The sequence below is a fragment of the Onychostoma macrolepis genome, chromosome 03, assembly GCF_012432095.1.
Source record: "Onychostoma macrolepis isolate SWU-2019 chromosome 03, ASM1243209v1, whole genome shotgun sequence".
Lineage (NCBI taxonomy): Eukaryota > Metazoa > Chordata > Actinopteri > Cypriniformes > Cyprinidae > Onychostoma > Onychostoma macrolepis.
The window spans coordinates 53,250,201-53,269,630 of NC_081157.1; the positions used below are offsets into that span (position 1 = coordinate 53,250,201).

Consider the following 19,430-nt stretch of genomic DNA (forward strand, 5'->3'; position numbering starts at 1 on the left):
CTATTTTTTTGAACACACCCCTTTCAACTAATTCAACTAATTGCCCAATTGCACAGCCTTAAGAGGGTCCATATCATGAATGCTGGTTCTTGTTTGTTTTCTGAGAATCTACTGCACCTACTGGTAACTTGTTTGCCACGTAGCAATAAAAAATATACTAAAAACCTTGATTATTCTGGTTAGTCACATTGTACTGCTATTATTTTGAACAATACTGTATATAAAAAATCAGGATCCTATTCAGAGTCCTCCAGTCGTAAAGTAAGGAGTAAATATTCACAAAATTATTCACTCCCGCAGTCACGGAGTAGAGGGTAAATAGTCACGTAAAAATAGATCGGCATCCTCGGGCAACGAAACAGTTTGGGCTTTCCATCCACCGTAACTCTTAAGAGTTGCGGGAAAAAGTAGAGAATATTTGACATCAGCCGCACGAAGAGTTTTTTAATAGTGTCAAACTGTTGCCGTTTCTTTGTAAGAGCTGCACTGTAATCCGGAAAGATGTAAACTCGTCTGCACATGCCTTTTTTAACAGAGGGACTTTATGGGGATTCTTGAAAATAGATTAGCTTCACACAGACGTCTTCTAACTGTCACAGTACTTACAGGTAACTCCAGACTGTCTTTGATCATCCTGGAGGTGATCATTGGCTGAGCCTTTGCCATTCTGGTTATTCTTGATCCATTTTGATGGTTGTCTTCTGTTTTCTTCCACGTTTCTCTGGTTTTGCTCTCCATTTTAAGGCATTGGAGATCATTTTAGCTGAGCAGCCTATACGTTTTGCACCTCTTTATAGGTTTTCCCTCTCCAATCAACTTTTTAATCAAAGTACGCTGTTCTTCTGAACAATGTCTTGAACGACCCATTTTCCTCAGGCTTTCAAATGCATGTTTAGCTGGCTTCAGCCTTAAATAGGGGCCACCTGATTCACACCTGTTTCTTCACAAAATTGATGACCTCAGTGATTGAATGCCACACTGCTATTTTTTTGAACACACCCCTTTCAACTAATTCAACTAATTGCCCAATTGCACAGCCTTAAGAGGGTCCATATCATGAATGCTGGTTCTTGTTTGTTTTCTGAGAATCTACTGCACCTACTGGTAACTTGTTTGCCACGTAGCAATAAAAAATATACTAAAAACCTTGATTATTCTGGTTAGTCACATTGTACTGCTATTATTTTGAACAATACTGTATATAAAAAATCAGGATCCTATTCAGAGTCCTCCAGTCGTAAAGTAAGGAGTAAATATTCACAAAATTATTCACTCCCGCAGTCACGGAGTAGAGGGTAAATAGTCACGTAAAAATAGATCGGCATCCTCGGGGCAACGAAACAGTTTGGGCTTTCCATCCACCGTAACTCTTAAGAGTTGCGGGAAAAAGTAGAGAATATTTGACATCAGCCGCACGAAGAGTTTTTTTAATAGTGTCAAACTGTTGCCGTTTCTTTGTAAGAGCTGCACTGTAATCCGGAAAGATGTAAACTCGTCTGCCCTTGTAAACAAGCTCATTTTTCTCCTGAGCCAAACGAAGAATCCTGACTTTATCCTGAAAATTCAGAAACTTAGCCACAATTGGTCTCGGTTTAAGTTTTTGGTCAGAAAAATTGGAGAGCGGTGCGCTCTTTCGATGACTGGAGCTGTAGGAAAGTGTTCATTACCAAGCAATTGTGCAATCAGTTGATTCAGAAAGGAAATCATGTCTCTACCTTCGCTCTTCTATTAACAAAGCGAAGATTTGATAAACGACTTCTGTTTTCAGCCTCTTCCGCCTTTCCCCTGAGGTAAGCATTTTCTTTTTCAAGATTTTGAACACGCTTTGTTAAATCCTCCACAAAATCCTTTGTCTTCGTTTGAGCTCACCCTTTGTTCAAGTTCAGAAACTTGCTCGGAGAGAGAAGAGAGGGAACCTTGAATCGTGCACAGGCCAGTTTGTAAATTATCAATTTTTGCGTTGAAATGGACAATCATATCAGATTTCATCTGTTGTATAGCATCCCAAATTGATTGAAGAGAAACTTCGGCCTTGTCCATTATGAGATGTAGACAGCATATAAGGTTAAACACAAATGTGCTCTGATCAGGTATGAAAGCAGCAACGATGAAGAATCCAAACTTTAAACTCTGATAATAAAATAATAAATCAGATAAAGTATTACATTTAAAGGCCCATTTAAACAGAATGAAGACGAAAACCCGAGGTAAACTCGTAAGCACTCAGGCAGTATAAATTTTGGTTCCAAGGATTATAAAAACAAGACGTTTGAGGTAAAGCGGTATATTAAAAAAAAATCAGATGTGTCTTGAGGACTTTATCACTGTGATGTGTGCGTGTGTCTGTTAAGTCCATGTGACTATAGTAATACATTATTATAAGTTTACACCACTGATCTATAATAGAGAACTGGATTGCTCATGACGTTATAAAAGTGAAGCCACTGTGCCACCATATTGCTATTCCTTAGTATTCCCATACATTCTAGTGAATTAATAGGAAATCGTACGATTTTAATGAAAAAACATCACCTAACGAGTCAGCATTTTTATATCTGAATTATCAACGTACAATGCAAATGTCCTGCATGTAAATTTGTTTATTTGTTTAATGTTGGATATTTCCCCTGCAAATTAAAAAGTTAATTATCATATTTATTATAGTAGTGAACATCAGATGAACATCAGATGGATGAGATCCTCAACATATGTATAGCAAATGACAGAGTGCTCACAAAATCTGAATAAAGATTTATGCTTTGTATGTGCCTTGTACGGTTATTCACTGTTTATGTAATTATGTTGTTATATTGATTTTTACACGTACAGTATCTTACTGCTAATTTTTCTACAATGATTTTGTTAACAGCATGAATTTTTTTAAGCAGTTTATGATTGAAATGTTGGTTAAATTAATAATTAATTCAACATGTACTGGATGTAATGATATCAAAATCTTACGATATGACACTGTTGCGATATGAAGTCCACGATACGATATTTATTGTGATATTTAAAAAAAAAAAAAAAGACATTAATAATTGGGAAAAAATAACAATTTTGTACATTTTTAAGTTAAATTACTCTTAATGCACTTTGAGAGTTCAAAATTAAGAGCTCCAACCCATGTTTGTTAAATAAAGGCCCCGATATACTTCAAACAAAGTTTGTGTTCGTTCTTTGTTTGAGGGCAAAAACAAGTTCAAAAAGGCTGAGCGACGTTATACTGTTTACGAACATTTCGACCCAACCCCCCTCGCGCGTATGTCCTAAACACAACAACGATGCAATGATGGTGTAACTAGGTGTGAGACGGGTACCAATGGTCAGAATATTATAGACAAATGATTAATGATTAGCTGCAGTTCAGAGATAGTATTATGCTTGCAATACAAAATATTCCATTTAATCAGTTCTTTAAGTGTGTCATAGTCTGAAAACTTTAGCATGATGTGGAAAAAAATATTGGAGTCATCCAATAACACCGTAGTTTTCAAACCCTGGGTCACGACCCTCGGGTGGGTTGCGAGGATGATAGGAAAACGTATGCATGTAACCAAGTTCAAGACTCAGGAAAGAAGCAACTAAATAACAAAACGAAAGTAACAGGCAGCCGCCTCAGGACAACGCGAGCTGTCACTTACTTAAAGTGTCACTTTGCGCGCTTCAGAATTTGAATAAAGGTTTAGTTTTTCATGCTGCCACGAGGACCAATGTGGAGTACTTGCAACACACTTTCTGAAGTGTCATCCATATTCTCGAAATCGCAATGACATTGTGATAATCATAACTATGGACTGGACAAAATATGATCTGTCAGAGTAGATGTGCATGAAGGCAAAGCACCCTCACTAATTTCAGAAGCACCGACAGCGATTTGATTTTGAAACAGAGCATCCTTCTGGACTCGAGGCCGGTCTGTAGCACAGTTGTCTTTCCTTCTTTCATTCTTTCTTTATATATATATATATATATTGTTACGTCCCAGGATATATGTTTTTGTTGTTGTTCTCTCATGCTCTCTTTCTTTCTCTCTCTCTCATAACTTAGTTATTAACTGCATTAATCTGTTATCAACGGCTCAAGCCTCAGTTACTACGTTTAAAATGAGGTTTTGGAATAGTTATTGCACGCTGCTCAAATGATTAAGCGTTCAAAGCATTCATCTTTTGTGCTAATATGTAGTTTGTTGGTTTCCATAGCACAGAAAAATGGATATCATATCAGATTTCATCTGTTGTATAGCATCCCAAATTGATTGAAGAGAAACTTGCCTTGTCCATTATGAGATGTAGACAGCATATAAGGTTAAACACAAATGTGCTCTGATCAGGTATGAAAGCAGCAACGATGAAGAATCCAAACTTTAAACTCTGATAATAAAATAATAAATCAGATAAAGTATTACATTTAAAGGCCCATTTAAACAGAATGAAGACGAAAACCGAGGTAAACTCGTAAGCACTCAGGCAGTATAAATTTTGGTTCCAAGGATTATAAAAACAAGACGTTTGAGGTAAAGCGGTATATTAAAAAATCAGATGTGTCTTGAGGACTTTATCACTGTGATGTGTGCGTGTGTCTGTTAAGTCCATGTGACTATAGTAATACATTATTATAAGTTTACACCACTGATCTATAATAGAGAACTGGATTGCTCATGACGTTATAAAAGTGAAGCCACTGTGCCACCATATTGCTATTCCTTAGTATTCCCATACATTCTAGTGAATTAATAGGAAATCGTACGATTTTAATGAAAAACATCACCTAACGAGTCAGCATTTTTATATCTGAATTATCAACGTACAATGCAAATGTCCTGCATGTAAATTTGTTTATTTGTTTAATGTTGGATATTTCCCCTGCAAATTAAAAAGTTAATTATCATATTTATTATAGTAGTGAACATCAGATGAACATCAGATGGATGAGATCCTCAACATATGTATAGCAAATGACAGAGTGCTCACAAAATCTGAATAAAGATTTATGCTTTGTATGTGCCTTGTACGGTTATTCACTGTTTATGTAATTATGTTGTTATATTGATTTTTACACGTACAGTATCTTACTGAAAATTTTTCAACAATGATTTTGTTAACTGCATGAATTTTTTTAAGCAGTTTATGATTGAAATGTTGGTTAAATTAATTCAACATGTACTGGATGTAATGATATCAAAATCTTACGATATGACACTGTTGCGATATGAAGTCCACGATACGATATTTATTGTGATATTTAAAAAAAAAAGACATTAATAATTGGGAAAAATAACAATTTTGTACATTTTAAGTTAAATTACTCTTAATGCACTTTGAGAGTTCAAAATTAAGAGCTCCAACCCATGTTTGTTAAATAAAGGCCCCGATATACTTCAAACAAAGTTTGTGTTCGTTCTTTGTTTGAGGGCAAAAACAAGTTCAAAAAGGCTGAGCGACGTTATACTGTTTACGAACATTTCGACCCAACCCCCCTCGCGCGTATGTCCTAAACACAACAACGATGCAATGATGGTGTAACTAGGTGTGAGACGGGTACCAATGGTCAGAATATTATAGACAAATGATTAATGATTAGCTGCAGTTCAGAGATAGTATTATGCTTGCAATACAAAATATTCCATTTAATCAGTTCTTTAAGTGTGTCATAGTCTGAAAACTTTAGCATGATGTGGAAAAAAATATTGGAGTCATCCAATAACACCGTAGTTTTCAAACCCTGGGTCACGACCCTCGGGTGGGTTGCGAGGATGATAGGAAAACGTATGCATGTAACCAAGTTCAAGACTCAGGAAAGAAGCAACTAAATAACAAAACGAAAGTAACAGGCAGCCGCCTCAGGACAACGCGAGCTGTCACTTACTTAAAGTGTCACTTTGCGCGCTTCAGAATTTGAATAAAGGTTTAGTTTTTCATGCTGCCACGAGGACCAATGTGGAGTACTTGCAACACACTTTCTGAAGTGTCATCCGCATATTCTCGAAATCGCAATGACATTGTGATAATCATAACTATGGACTGGACAAAATATGATCTGTCAGAGTAGATGTGCATGAAGGCAAAGCACCCTCACTAATTTCAGAAGCACCGACAGCGATTTGATTTTGAAACAGAGCATCCTTCTGGACTCGAGGCCGGTCTGTAGCACAGTTGTCTTTCCTTCTTTCATTCTTTCTTTATATATATATATATATATTGTTACGTCCCAGGATATATGTTTTTTTGTTGTTGTTCTCTCATGCTCTCTTTCTTTCTCTCTCTCTCTCATAACTTAGTTATTAACTGCATTAATCTGTTATCAACGGCTCAAGCCTCAGTTACTACGTTTAAAATGAGGTTTTGGAATAGTTATTGCACGCTGCTCAAATGATTAAGCGTTCAAAGCATTCATCTTTTTGTGCTAATATGTAGTTTGTTGGTTTCCATAGCACAGAAAAATGGATATCATATCAGTATCATATTATATTCATCAAAAATGAAAACAATGAGTAATTTAAGTGGTTTTATTTTGTTTTACTACATTCTTATGACATATTATAATATTATAATATGTTTAACATCCATGAAAAAAACTAATTGAATTTCTGGAAGGTTCATTACAGTACAGTACATTAAATATTCAAATAAATTATAAAATAGCATTATAAATTTGAATTACTACGAGGAATGAGTACCTCGAAATGTAGATCTGTATGCTGATGGGATACTGCTAGATGATTTTAGTCCGTTACTAACCTGACGCAGGAAATACAGTAACAAGGATACAATGCAATCTACTTGAGTCAATAATTACTGAGTAAAACAGAATGGAATCAATTTATCATCAGTCAGGTAAATATGTATCATGCCAATTCAAAGATATCAAATCAAATCAAATCACCAGATTCTCAAAGATAAATCTATGAGTAAAAGATGCATACCTGAGATACAACTATTTGAAAATCTGCAATCTGAGGGTGCAAAAAAATGTAAATTGCCCAAATAAAGTCCTTAGTAATGCACATTACTAATGAAGGGTTTGTGTTAAACGCTCTCTATTGGTTTCCGGCTGTAATGACGTTGTGGAGAGTAGATGAAGCTGAAAGTGGAAACTCTAAGATTTACTCAGATACCGTGTTTCTGGCCGTTTTGATATATTTACAGTAGGAAATTTACAAAATATCTTCATGGAACATGATCTTTACTTGATAATGATTTTTCGCATAAAATTAAAATGTATAACTTTGAACCATACAAAGTATTGTTGGCTATTGCTACAAAATTGCTACACTACTTATGACAGATTTTGTGCTCCAGGGTCACACACATATATTTTATATGAAATTTATGGAAAATGTAAAAAGTTCATGCTACAGTGCTATTATATCATGAAAGTAGGGCAGTAGAAGCATGCAATGATTTCTTCATCTTAAACTATGTATTGAGACAAAAGCTAACAACAGTGGTGGCTACAGTGTGTGTGTGTGTGCTTGTCTGTGGCTGTTAAAAGATTAACAAACTTTTGTTATAACCAAGCTCTTTCCATAAATAAATAAACTAAAAAGTTCCTGGCTCCTTAAATGGTTTCTGCAGACAAACATTATTGTTCAGAATCTCATGTAGTTCAAACTCTGACTGAAATTTAACATTGGCCAACATTAATTTATGCAGGAGTTCAACTCTGAACGTCACTGATATGTGTTTTATTATTATTTTTTATTATTATTATTTTTTGCATATCTGATTTGAGCGTGTGAACGGGACTTTTATTTTGGAATGACTGTATGACGTCATAAGGCTGCGCCGTTAACCAAACGCGAAACTTGTAACTCGCCTGAAGAAAGGTTTGTGTTTTAAACATTTAAAGTCTTTAAATGAAATTGAACCGTTCATGCATTTCTCGTCTCCATATAGCTCATACCGCTCTTAACCATTCTTTATGTAATAACTGTAAAAACCAGAGACAGTAGAGCACGTTCTGTTAGAATGCACCAGATATAGAAATGAAAGGTTAAAACTAGAAAATCAAATTAAGTCTGTAGGTTTAAGTGGTTTGACAATTCAGAATTTATTAAGAAATTCTTCACAAGTTTTCAATATATTATTAGAATTTGTAAAGGTCACAAATGTAATTAAAAAAAAATTATTTTTATTATATATATATATATATATATTACTATACTCGTTGCTCCACACTCCAACACAGTAGCGGTAATGCACTATAATTTAGTTACCAACCGCCAATAAGCTGAAAGAAGAAGAACTGTTCATGCAAATTTATAGTTTTACCAAGAATTGCAAAACGAAAGCTTTCTTATTGAATGAAACAATGTAATGATTGCTATAACATGAATGAGTGTTATTTGTGAGTAAAGCACATCCACACATGAGTAACAGAAGAGATCTCTATATCGAGAAATAGTTCAAAAACAGGTGTTTTAGAAGTTGAACCAAATGTTTTGTACAATGATCACACGCTCTGTTGGTTAAAACAGTGTAAATGAAACGAGAAGACAAAGATGTAGGCTATAAGACAATTTTCACAATCCAACTACAAAGGTTTCCATAACAGTACAATCTACTGAATTTAACATGAACATCATTAAATGCCAAACATAAACGAAATCTGTCATGTCTTTGTTGGTATAATTTGTGTTCTTTTAGTAATGTGTAGTTCTAGTTTTGAGTGTTTTTTGGCTAATCAGTTCGCTGACTGAGACACATCCAGAATTAGTTTTTTCTTTATTTTTCTCAGAGAAACTCCCGGTGAAGTGACTGAGATCCATAAAGATGGCGTTTATTAAAGAGGAGAGTGAAGACATCAGGATTGCAGAGGTTTTCAGCTTGAAACAAGAAGATACTGAGGAACAAACAGGTTGGTTTCTATCTCAAAGCTGAACTCAGTCATTTGATCCTTATTCTGTCCAGTTCTACAGAAATGAATGATGTTTTTGAAGAATGTCATATGGGTGTCCTAATTAAAGCAAATTAGACACAAATAACCCTACAGGGAGGCAACCCTAGTACTGTCCATCATTAGAAAGGAAAAAAAGAAAAAACTGTGCCGTTTTATGGCCACTTCACACGTAACGCAGCATTAAGTTGACCTGCGTGGTTTCTCAAAACATGTTGAGCTCACGTCTGCACTTTGATCACGAGAGGCTCTCCAGATGTAGGACTGAATGGGAAAGTTATCATTTGGTCCAGTGATGAACTCAAGGTGGCGTGCAGCGCAAAAAATCAGAAATAAAAGGTTTCTGTATATTACACTTGAGCAATAACAGGAACCTGGCTCTCGTAAACCTTAATGGAATAGAAAAGGACTGGAAGGCCAAGAAAACATTCAATATCTGATGAGAAGTTTCTCAGAGTTTTTTCAAGGGCATTTGATTAGCAGCAAATACCTCTAAATTCCTATAGAAACAGTAAGAGTGTACTTAGTTTGTCACACATGGCATTTTGGCCTTTTTTTTTTTTTAACAAATGATGGCACAGTGTGTCATGAGTTGTTATTCATCTGAGGTTGTATTTACCGAATTTAAAGACTACTAAGAACTAGATTATCTTTTTTTAATATCATTATGTCCTGATACATAAAATTATAGAATTCAAAGGAGGTTTACTTTCTCTTTCACATGACTGTATCTGTTGTTGCCGCCTCTGAACAGACCAGAGACACAGAATTTAGTCTATATTGCTGCCTCCTGTCTAGCAGGCCAGAGACTCGGGTGTATATGGTTCAATAGGGGTACTGCAAGGCTCAGTACTAGGCCCATTGCTTTTCATTGCTTTTTTCAAGCACAATGGATGATTATTTTTGAATGATGTCAGTCCACAATCTGAATTGTCGTTCAGCATCAGTCACATTCACACCATGTTTGTTTGTTTGGCCAGAGGAGAACTGCCCGCGCAACTGGGCCCAATTTTAATTTTTTTTCCCTCTGTTTCTGTCACCTGATGGCATTTGGTTTCCTTGCAACTGTCAACTTTTGATTTCTTATTGGGGATATTTAATATTATTATTAATATCAGATTATAAAATCACTTTGGATAAGAACATATGGATAATTTCATACAGTTGTGCTCAAAAGTTTACACACCCTTGCAGAAACTCCAAATATATGGAGAAATTTTAACGACTGTTTTTTTTGTGTGTGTGTTGTGATGGTTGTTCATGAGTCCCTTGTTTGTCCTGAACAGTTAAACTGGCCACTGTTCCTCAGAAAAGGAACAGTGTTTGAACATATTTTACATAGTTGAACCCTTTCCAGCAGTGACTGTACAATTTTTAAATGAATCTTTTCACACTGAGGATAAGTGAGAGGCTCTTACACAACTATAACAAAAGCTGCGAACATTCACTGATGCTCCAGAAGGAAACACAGTGCGTTAAGAGTTGGGGGGTGAAAACCTTAGAACAGGACGATGACGTGTACGTTTTTCTTATTTTGTTCAAAGATCTTTTTTTTTTTTAATTTAGCACTGCCCTTCAGAAGCCGCAGAAAATACTTGCATGTTTATCAGAAGACTAATTAAGTACAATTTCTCTGATATTAAAATTCGAAAAGTTTTCATACCCCGCCTCCTAATGCATTGTGTTTCCTTCTGGAGCATCACTGAATGAAACAATGGAAAACAGCGATAATGGCATTTTCCTGTTGTCTGCAGCAGTGTGTTCTTTTCTCAGCCCCACTTTTTGCTCTTTCAACTGTGTAATTTGTTTTTACATTCCGTCTCCATTATTACGAAACCCACGACACACAACAAAAACAGCTCTGATCGCAGCGGCTGCCATCTGCAGGTTGTTTACATTTGTCAATGCTGTGTTTAAAGGCACCGCTTTCGACCGCTTCAGAGTTCCTACTGCGAGTGAGAATGCAGGGGAACTACCTTACTGGCTAATTCCTAGAACTTAGTTCCTAGAACTAAGCCTCTTAAACGGTGACTTATTAAAAAGATTACTTATTAGACTGTTAGGGCAGTTTTACTAACAGCTTGCGCCAGTGAAAACCATATTTTTGCATTAAAATTGTACCGTCAGGTTTTACAACAGACACACAGTGAAGAATTAGCGCTGAAGGTAGGAACACATTCAATAAGGTCAGGAGCAAAAATAACTATGCATTTGTAGGAGTGTCCCTTTCAGACGCAAAATTTATGGGAGGAGGGTATTCAAATGAATCACGCAACGAGATTTACTAACATTTGCGCTCGTCAAATTACTGGCTTTTGTGCCACTATTTAATGCCACAAAAAAGCATGTCTTAAACTGTTTTGCGCTTGAAATGGATGCAGTTTGTTGCTAGGAGATGCACCGCAGAGAACAGAAAGTGTGTGGTAGAAGAGAGAGGTATATTGCGTTGGTTGATATGTAAATGAGATGTTGCGTCTGTGTTCTTTCATTTGCACGGTGTTAGTAAATCACCCACAGAAATTTACATGCCTATCGGTGCTGTTTTGGAACTGTATTCTCGCACTAATTTGCCTTGTTTTGTAAAACTGGCCCTTAATGTCTAATCTTGTTAGGACAGAAACACAAAATTTTGTCATTTTACCATTGCATTACTAACATTCCAAACCATTTCCATAATACCTTCAGCAGTGTCCTGAACACACACAATTCAAACATGATGAAAAAAGATTTTGGAACGTGTCCTAAAGAAAGCAAAACTTTATAAATATTGAGAACAGGCTCTGAGATAACAGGTAACCCCTCTTTCAGTAGCTCAGTGGGTGCATGATCTAGCGTACATGTTTTCTGTTTTGATACCTTGATGTCTGTGGTTTGGTGTCATTAAACGGGTTAACTTGTATTTGTCTTTTTTTAGATATGATGGCACTGAAAGTGGAGAGTCAAGAACTAAATGAAAAGGAAGAGGAAGATCAGTATGGAAAACATGATTTCACAAATGGAGAAACATATTTTAGTTGCTCACAGATGGAAAAGACTTCCTCACAAAATGTTGCTCAAAAGACTCGAACTAGAAGTTATTTCACCTGCCAACAGTGTGGAAAAGGTTTCAACAGAAAAACAAAACTTACAAAGCACATGAAAACTCACACTGGAGTGAAGCCATTCAGATGTAATCAGTGTTCAAAGAGCTTCAGAAAAATGGACTACCTTAACAGGCACTTAAAAACTCACTCTGGCGAGAAGCCTTTCACATGCCAACAGTGTGGGAAAAGTTTCACACAAAAACAACATCTTAAAGGCCACGTGAGAATTCACACTGGAGAGAAGCCGTTCACCTGCAAACTGTGTGGAAAGAGCTTCACTGACAAAAGAAACGTAAAACTCCACATGAGCGTTCACACTGGAGAGAAGCCTTTCTCTTGCGAACAGTGTGGAAAGAGTTTCACACAAAAAGGACATCTTAAAATCCACACAAGAATTCATACTGGAGAGAAGCCTTTCACCTGCCAACAGTGTGGAAAGAGCTTCAGTGAAAAAGGACAGCTTAAAGTACATATGAGAATGCACACTGGAGAGAAGCCTCACACCTGCAAATTGTGTGGTAAGAGCTTCACTGTGAAAAGAAACGTAAAACTCCACATGAGAATTCACACTGGAGAGAAGCCTTTCACTTGCCAACAGTGTGGAAAGAGTTTTACGCAAAAAGGACATCTTAAGAACCACATGAGAATTCACACTGGAGAGAAGCCTTATTCATGCACTCAGTGTGGAAAGAGCTTCGCTGAGAAAAGAAACATAAAACTCCACATGAGCGTTCACACTGGAGAGAAGCCTTTCACCTGCCAACAGTGTGGGAAGAGTTTCACTCATAAAGGAAACCTTCAGAAGCACATACACATTCACACTGGAGATAAGTCTTATACATGCACTCAGTGTGGAAAGAATTTCACTGAAAAAGGAAGTCTTAAAATCCACATGAGAATTCATACTGCAGAGAAGCCATACGCATGCCAACAGTGTGGAAAGAGCTTCACTGAGAAAAGAAACGTAAAACTCCACATGAGCGTTCACACTGGAGAGAAGCCTTTCACTTGCCAACAGTGTGGGAAGAGTTTCACACAAAAACAACATCTTAAAGTCCACATGAGAATTCACACGGGAGAGAAAGCTTTTACTTGCCAACAGTGTGGAAAGAGCTTCTCTCAAAGGGGACATCTTAAAGTCCACATGAGAGTTCACACGGGAGAGAAAGCTTTTACTTGCCAACAGTGTGGAAAGAGCTTCTCTCAAAGAGCACATCTTAAAGCCCACATGAGAATTCACACTGGAGAGAAGCCTTTCACCTGCCAACAGTGTGGAAAGAGCTTCACAACAGAAATAAACCTCAGGTATCACATGAGAATGCACACAGGAGAGAAGCCGTTTACTTGTGATCAGTGTGGAAAGAGTTTCAAACATAAAAGATCCCTTAACAGTCACTTGAGTTCACCCAAGAAGTGTGGAAAAAGTGACCAGGGGTCAGCAACCTTTAAGTTTCCCAGTTAATCCCTTTGCCACAACCCATATATTTTAAATATTTGTTCAGTTTGCACATCGACTCCTCTGTGGCGGGTCAGATCTGTAGTGATGCGTATTGGAGTAGTGCTGTCACATCCGGTTACCACAAGCCACAATAACATGCTCTGGCATGTTTATTTTTTTAGCATTTTGAGAGGAGAGAAGTTTACATACAGTATGTGACTTCAACAACCAGGTGCATTTTGTCCAGTTTCATCCTCTTTCGGAGGGCATTTACACCTGGCCTTTTTCTATGATTGGATAACTATGCAATCAGAGAAAACACATGAATTGACCAGGTACACATGAACTGAGTCTCCACATGCATCGCAGCCATTTTGATGTGTGTGGAATGTGAACAGGGACTCCTGTGAGCATTGATAGCCTAGTGCAGGGGTCTCAAAACTCAGTCCTGGAGGGCCACTGTCCTTCAGAGTTTAGCTCCAAAACCAATTAAACACACCTGAACAGCTCATCAAGGTGTAACTAGGCATACTAGAAACTTTCAGCCAGGTGTTTTGGAGCTGGTTGGAACTAAACTCTGCAGGACAGTGACCCTCCAGTACTGAGTATGGAGACCCCGGCCTAGTGATTAGCACAGTGACATATGGTGCAACTGTGCCTCCTGTGTTCGAATCTTGACTCGCAGTCCTTTTCTGATCTCTTTCCCCTCTCTTTACCCCCATGCTTTCCTGTCAGTCTCTACTGTCCTGTCCTAAAAAAAGTCCAAAAATCAAGGACTCTGTATACTTGAAGTTTATGGCATTAACTATTTACTGCAAAACAAATTGTAAGTTGTCAGTAGCTTAATAAAACAATTTGTGTTACTACGAGGAATGAGTACCTCAAAATGTAGATCTGTATGCAGGTGGGAGGTACTTTATCAGAGTGAATTACATACACCTCTCTCTTATTATTGTATACCGCTCAAATGATTACGCGTTCAAAGCATTCATCTTTTGTGCTAATATGTAGTTTTTTTGGTTTCCATAGCACAGAAAAATGGATATCATATCAGTAGCATATTATATTCATAAAAAATGAAAACAATGAAAAATTTAAGTGGTTTTATTTTATGTTTTACTGCATTCTTATGACATATTATAATATTAATCTTTATTATTTGATTAATTTCTAAATAGTGTGTCTTTCTCCACTGGCCAGACAAAACCAGCAGTTTAAATCTAGGCTGCAGCAGAGTCAGATTGTGCAGAGGACTCATCTCCTGTGATTCCCGTGGTCTTGTCCCAATGGCTGTCTAGGAGATTTTCTCTCTCCCTTTTTTATTATTATCTTTTTAATTCATTTTGTTTTCTTACCATGTGAAAAGATAGTGAAATTTATCCTTTTATGGCAAATTATTCGATGTAATACATTTTTAAAATTTGATTTTAAAATTACATTGATTAATACAATATAAAAGTGGATATATGTGGGTCTACAATAGAATGTGGAGAACAATAACAGATGAACAGAATAATTTATTAATCATGGATCTCTCTCATTTTGTGCACCAATTTTTATTTTCTAGATCTGGACACAAAATGTGTCTGAATGGCAATTTGTTTGCTCTCTTAACCATAGAAATTAGTTCAAAGTTTTGGCGATTAACATCCATGAAAGAAACAAAAAAGGGAGATTCCAGAAATTCAAAGTTTACTTACAGTACATTAAATATGCAAATATATGTTAAAATAACAATGTAAATTTCAATTAATAAATTATTTATTTAACATTATTTACAAGGGACTATCTGAGTAAATAATACAATAGAAATAATTTAAAAAATATATATATATATATATTTTTTGAATCAGAGTATTATTATTTAGGAATATAAGAATTTATTATTTATTAAAATATTTGGGTCAATAATATGATCCCATACATCCACATCAGTGGTAATGTTTGCACATAATGGGAGAGTTAAAAAGGGGAAATATACTTCGCATCTAGTCAGACTGGATAAATTTGTATTTTTGTTGTCTTTTGACACAGAACGTAATTCTTTTTGGGACAATTCTGTATTTTATGGACACTGAGAGAGATATTAAGATGTAAGATTTTTGTTTTGTGCATCATTCCACAGCATATATTTTTTCTCTTGCATGATTTTATGCCAACATAGATTGCACTGTAACACATTTCGAAACATGATCATTGCAAATAAGTGTATTACATTTGAAATATAATGTGTTTATTTTAGTAATTGTCATCTTCCCATTAAAGGGATAGTTCACCCAAAAAATATATATATGTGACCCTGGACCACAAAGCCAGTCATAAGTGTCAATTTTCAAAATTGAGATTTCTACATCACCTTAATGCTAAATAAATACACTTTCCATTGATGTATGGTTTGTTAGGATCTGACAATATTTGGCCGAGATACAACTATTTGAAAATCTGGAATCTGAGGGTGCAAAAAATCTAAATATTGAGAAAATCACCTTTAAAGTTGTCCAAATGAAGTTCTTAGCAATGCATATTACTAATCAAAAATTAAGCTTTGATGTGTTTACGGTAGGAAATTCACTAAATATATTTATTTACTTTCTCCTTCAGTTTGTTCTCTCTGCCAGTTATGTTATATTACGTTTGCCTTCTCAACTAGATCACTTCGGCTAATTAGTTGATGTTAACTACACCTGTTATGTTATCGCCCGTATGATGGCAATCACAAGAAAAGACCCCAAAATACCAATAGGGTCTGGCTGCAGACATGCACTTGCATTTACAGACTTGCACTCTCAGACACCTGCACTTCCGCAAGTGACATCTTTTTTTTTATTATTATATTTTATTTATTAAGTATTTTTTTAATTGAATCTATCAACATTTTACACAAGTAGCCAGGTGGTGAAGACAAAAAAAAAAAAAAAACTAAATTACGAAGTCACTTGCAATCGCTACTTGCACTCTTTGCTGCCTGCGACATCACTTGCAATCCACACAAATCGTGTGTGTTGCCAATGGAGACAAGACGCTGTGGTGGTTAAACGATTAAAACTAATTTAATATCATAACATACAGGGTCCCGCAAGTCATCTGTAAGAGAAAAAGACAAGACCCACAAATCCGTGGCCACAGAACAGCAGAATATGAACGCAATGCTCTCATGAAGCGCTTTTAAACCTCCCGTAGAAAATCATAAACACTTAATATGGCTTAATGTGTTAAGATAGTGTTATTAAAAGATCAAATTCAATACACAGTTTATTAATATAATGCATATGTATATAGTGTTTTCCTCCCATACCCCAAAACATGGCATAATGGACTGAGAATATAAATACCAAACTCAATATCTCCTCTTCATTATTATAACATAATTAATAAACAGGTGAGCCCAGAATAAACGCAACGCGCAAAGTTTCGCGTTTTCCCATTTTTTTAATAAAATGTCTACAGCCCTTTTTGTATCATTGTCTTTGTCCATTAAGCTACATTAATAATGATTTTCTACAGGAGGAAAACATTTAATGTGCAACTTGACGCATTGCGTTCTGGGCTCATCTGCTTGCCTGCACGAAGTTGGTCTTTTTAATATCACTTAATGCACGTTCATACGGTCTGTATAATTTGCATAACAATAAGAAGTTAAAGTGTTAAAGTGCCATATAAAGTGTTTTGCTCTATGGGAGGAAAAGTGAAAGGTTGCTCGTTGTGTAAGTTGTAGTATATTAAATTAATAAACTATAACACAGCAGCGCCCATGAAACCAGAACAAGGATTAGTTGGTTGAGTGTAATCAGACGGTAACTCGCCACAAAAAGTGTTTTCCTGTAGATTAGCCGTAGCATGCATCGCACCCTTTGAAACACGATCCTCCCGCTCCGCCCCAACATGACAAGGACCAGGACACGGACGAGCAGCATCCCCAGGCAACAGCACGGCCGGACCATCCTTTTTGGTGTGAGAAGGACCGGGACTTGGATGAATATCTCCGGATAATAGCAGACAGAATATAATAATTAATGCATCACTATGTCGAAGCCGAGCTGGTGGCTTGGAGTGTTTCTTCACCTGGTAGAATAAGGATGGAAAAATAAGTCGCTGCTAAAGCATGCCTCCCATATCCAAGGTTTCCCACAACTTGTTTCATTTGTTGGGTTGATTTATCGATGTTGTTCGAGAGTAATTTTCCATAAAGATGTTGAGGATTAAATCTGACACGATTTAAAAATGTATTGGTACTAACTGGTCTTTAGAAAGTTAAAACTAATCCGTATGTTAAGAGAGCTACACCTGCTCTACCTGCCGCCATCTTTGTAACAAACAAAAGCCAGTTCCTAGCTCCACACACACAGGAACTCAAACCAACCACATCTACTGCTAAAACTTCCCTCTTCTCCTTCTGACCCCTCACTGAGGCAGAAGTATCCAAACTTCTCCTCTCCAGTCATCCTATAACATGCCCTCTAGACCCAATCCCCTCACACCTTCTGCAAGCAATCTCCCCTACACTCTTACCAGGGGTCCATTTCAACCAACTCTTGAGTTTAAACTGAGTTAAGTTATGAAATGTTTTCACCATTATGACGGTGATATGGTCGAACGTCAGAAAAAGGCACCAAAAACCCCTCTGACAAAAAAAAAATTGTGCTGTCAGCATTGAAAATACGTTTTTGTTTTACAACAAATACAAATAATTTAGGCTACTAACCTTTTTGGTGAGTTGCTAAAGAAATGGCTCTTGCGATTGGTCTGTTTTTCGCAGGCAAGTTCACTACTGTAAATGGATACTTTACTGTAAAGACCATGTATTTTCTCATAATCCTTTGCTGTTTATGGTAATATACTGTATACACATTTTACTGTAAAATACTGTTCAAATGACATAAATCGGTTTCAGTAAAAGATTTTTTTTTTTTTTTTCCAGATATGTATCCAACAATGACATGGGTCCTGCGGTCTAAATATGATGAAAATTCAATAGATGATGATTCTGAAACATATAAAATGTATTTTGAGTAGAAAGATTTAACTTCTCCTGAGCTTGCTAGATGTATTAGAGATGTCTGTGTCTCACAAACACAATTCAAAGCTTTCTTGCTCTATGCAAGTGATGGCATGTTATGAATACTACTCAATTAATATACTTTAAGTAAAATATAGGTAATGCACGTACTGATGTGATCAAGCATGTTCATATCTTCTTCATAGTAGCCTGCAGGTAAATGTACATTGGCCAATCACAGAACACAGTATGTGAATTCTGTTAACATCGAAATACAGTAATCATCATTAACTAAGCATTAACTTCTCATGACTCCATCATGTGTGTGGCCCCTCAACTAAAGTGATATGAACATGCTTGATAACTCATATCATATTTCATGAAAAACATTAGTTTTAACATTAATTGATATACTGTTCTAGCCTGTATGCATGCATGAGGTAATGTGGATTTTTGTATATTCCTTTAATAATTCAAGAAAGAAATGTACCATAAGCATAGCTTAATCCACAATAGATAGTAAAAGCAAATGTTGGTGTACCTCAGGGTTGTGTAAGCTCTGCTATGTTATTTACTCTGTATACAGATGATTGTCGATCAAACAGGACTGACCAATATATTTTAAAGTACTCCGACGATACTGTGTTAATATCATTATTGAATAACCAAGAGTGTTCAGAACAGCATCAATTGGGGGTATATAGATTGGTCGAGTGGTGTGACTTTAATGAAATCAGTATTAACATCAAAAAAACTGAGGAGATAGTATTTGGGCTTGCTTCAGACATTCACACAACACCTGTGGTCATACATGAAGAGAACATCAAACAAGTTGAAGTATACAGGTATCTAGGAGTATGGATAGACAACAAATTATCATGGAGAGATCATATAGATAGTATCTGCAAAAAATCAATGCAAAGAATCTACTTTCTCCGTAGATTGAGGTCATTCGGAGTAAGAAAGCAGATTCTCCTCTTATTTTTTATGTCTGTAATCATGAGTGTTTTGCAAT

The 19,430-nt window shown here is 36.3% G+C and overlaps 1 protein-coding gene across 3 annotated transcripts in view; it reads left to right on the forward strand.

Moving 5' to 3' along the window:
• LOC131536473 (gastrula zinc finger protein XlCGF57.1-like) overlaps positions 1-19,430 on the forward strand; it is a 298,340-nt gene that overhangs the window by 65,368 nt on the left and 213,542 nt on the right. The window contains exons 1-3 of one of the 3 annotated variants that reach the window (XM_058769414.1): positions 7,742-7,828; positions 8,740-8,859; positions 11,813-15,723. The exons of 1 other annotated variant lie outside the window; for it this stretch is intronic. In XM_058769414.1, coding sequence (XP_058625397.1) covers positions 8,775-8,859; positions 11,813-13,443 — 1,716 coding nt within the window. In that variant the 5' untranslated portion in view covers positions 7,742-7,828; positions 8,740-8,774 and the 3' untranslated portion in view covers positions 13,444-15,723. Of the gene's footprint in view, positions 1-7,741; positions 7,829-8,739; positions 8,860-11,812; positions 15,724-19,430 lie in introns of those variants that run through there. One more of the 3 variants, XM_058769413.1, reaches the window with a different exon arrangement.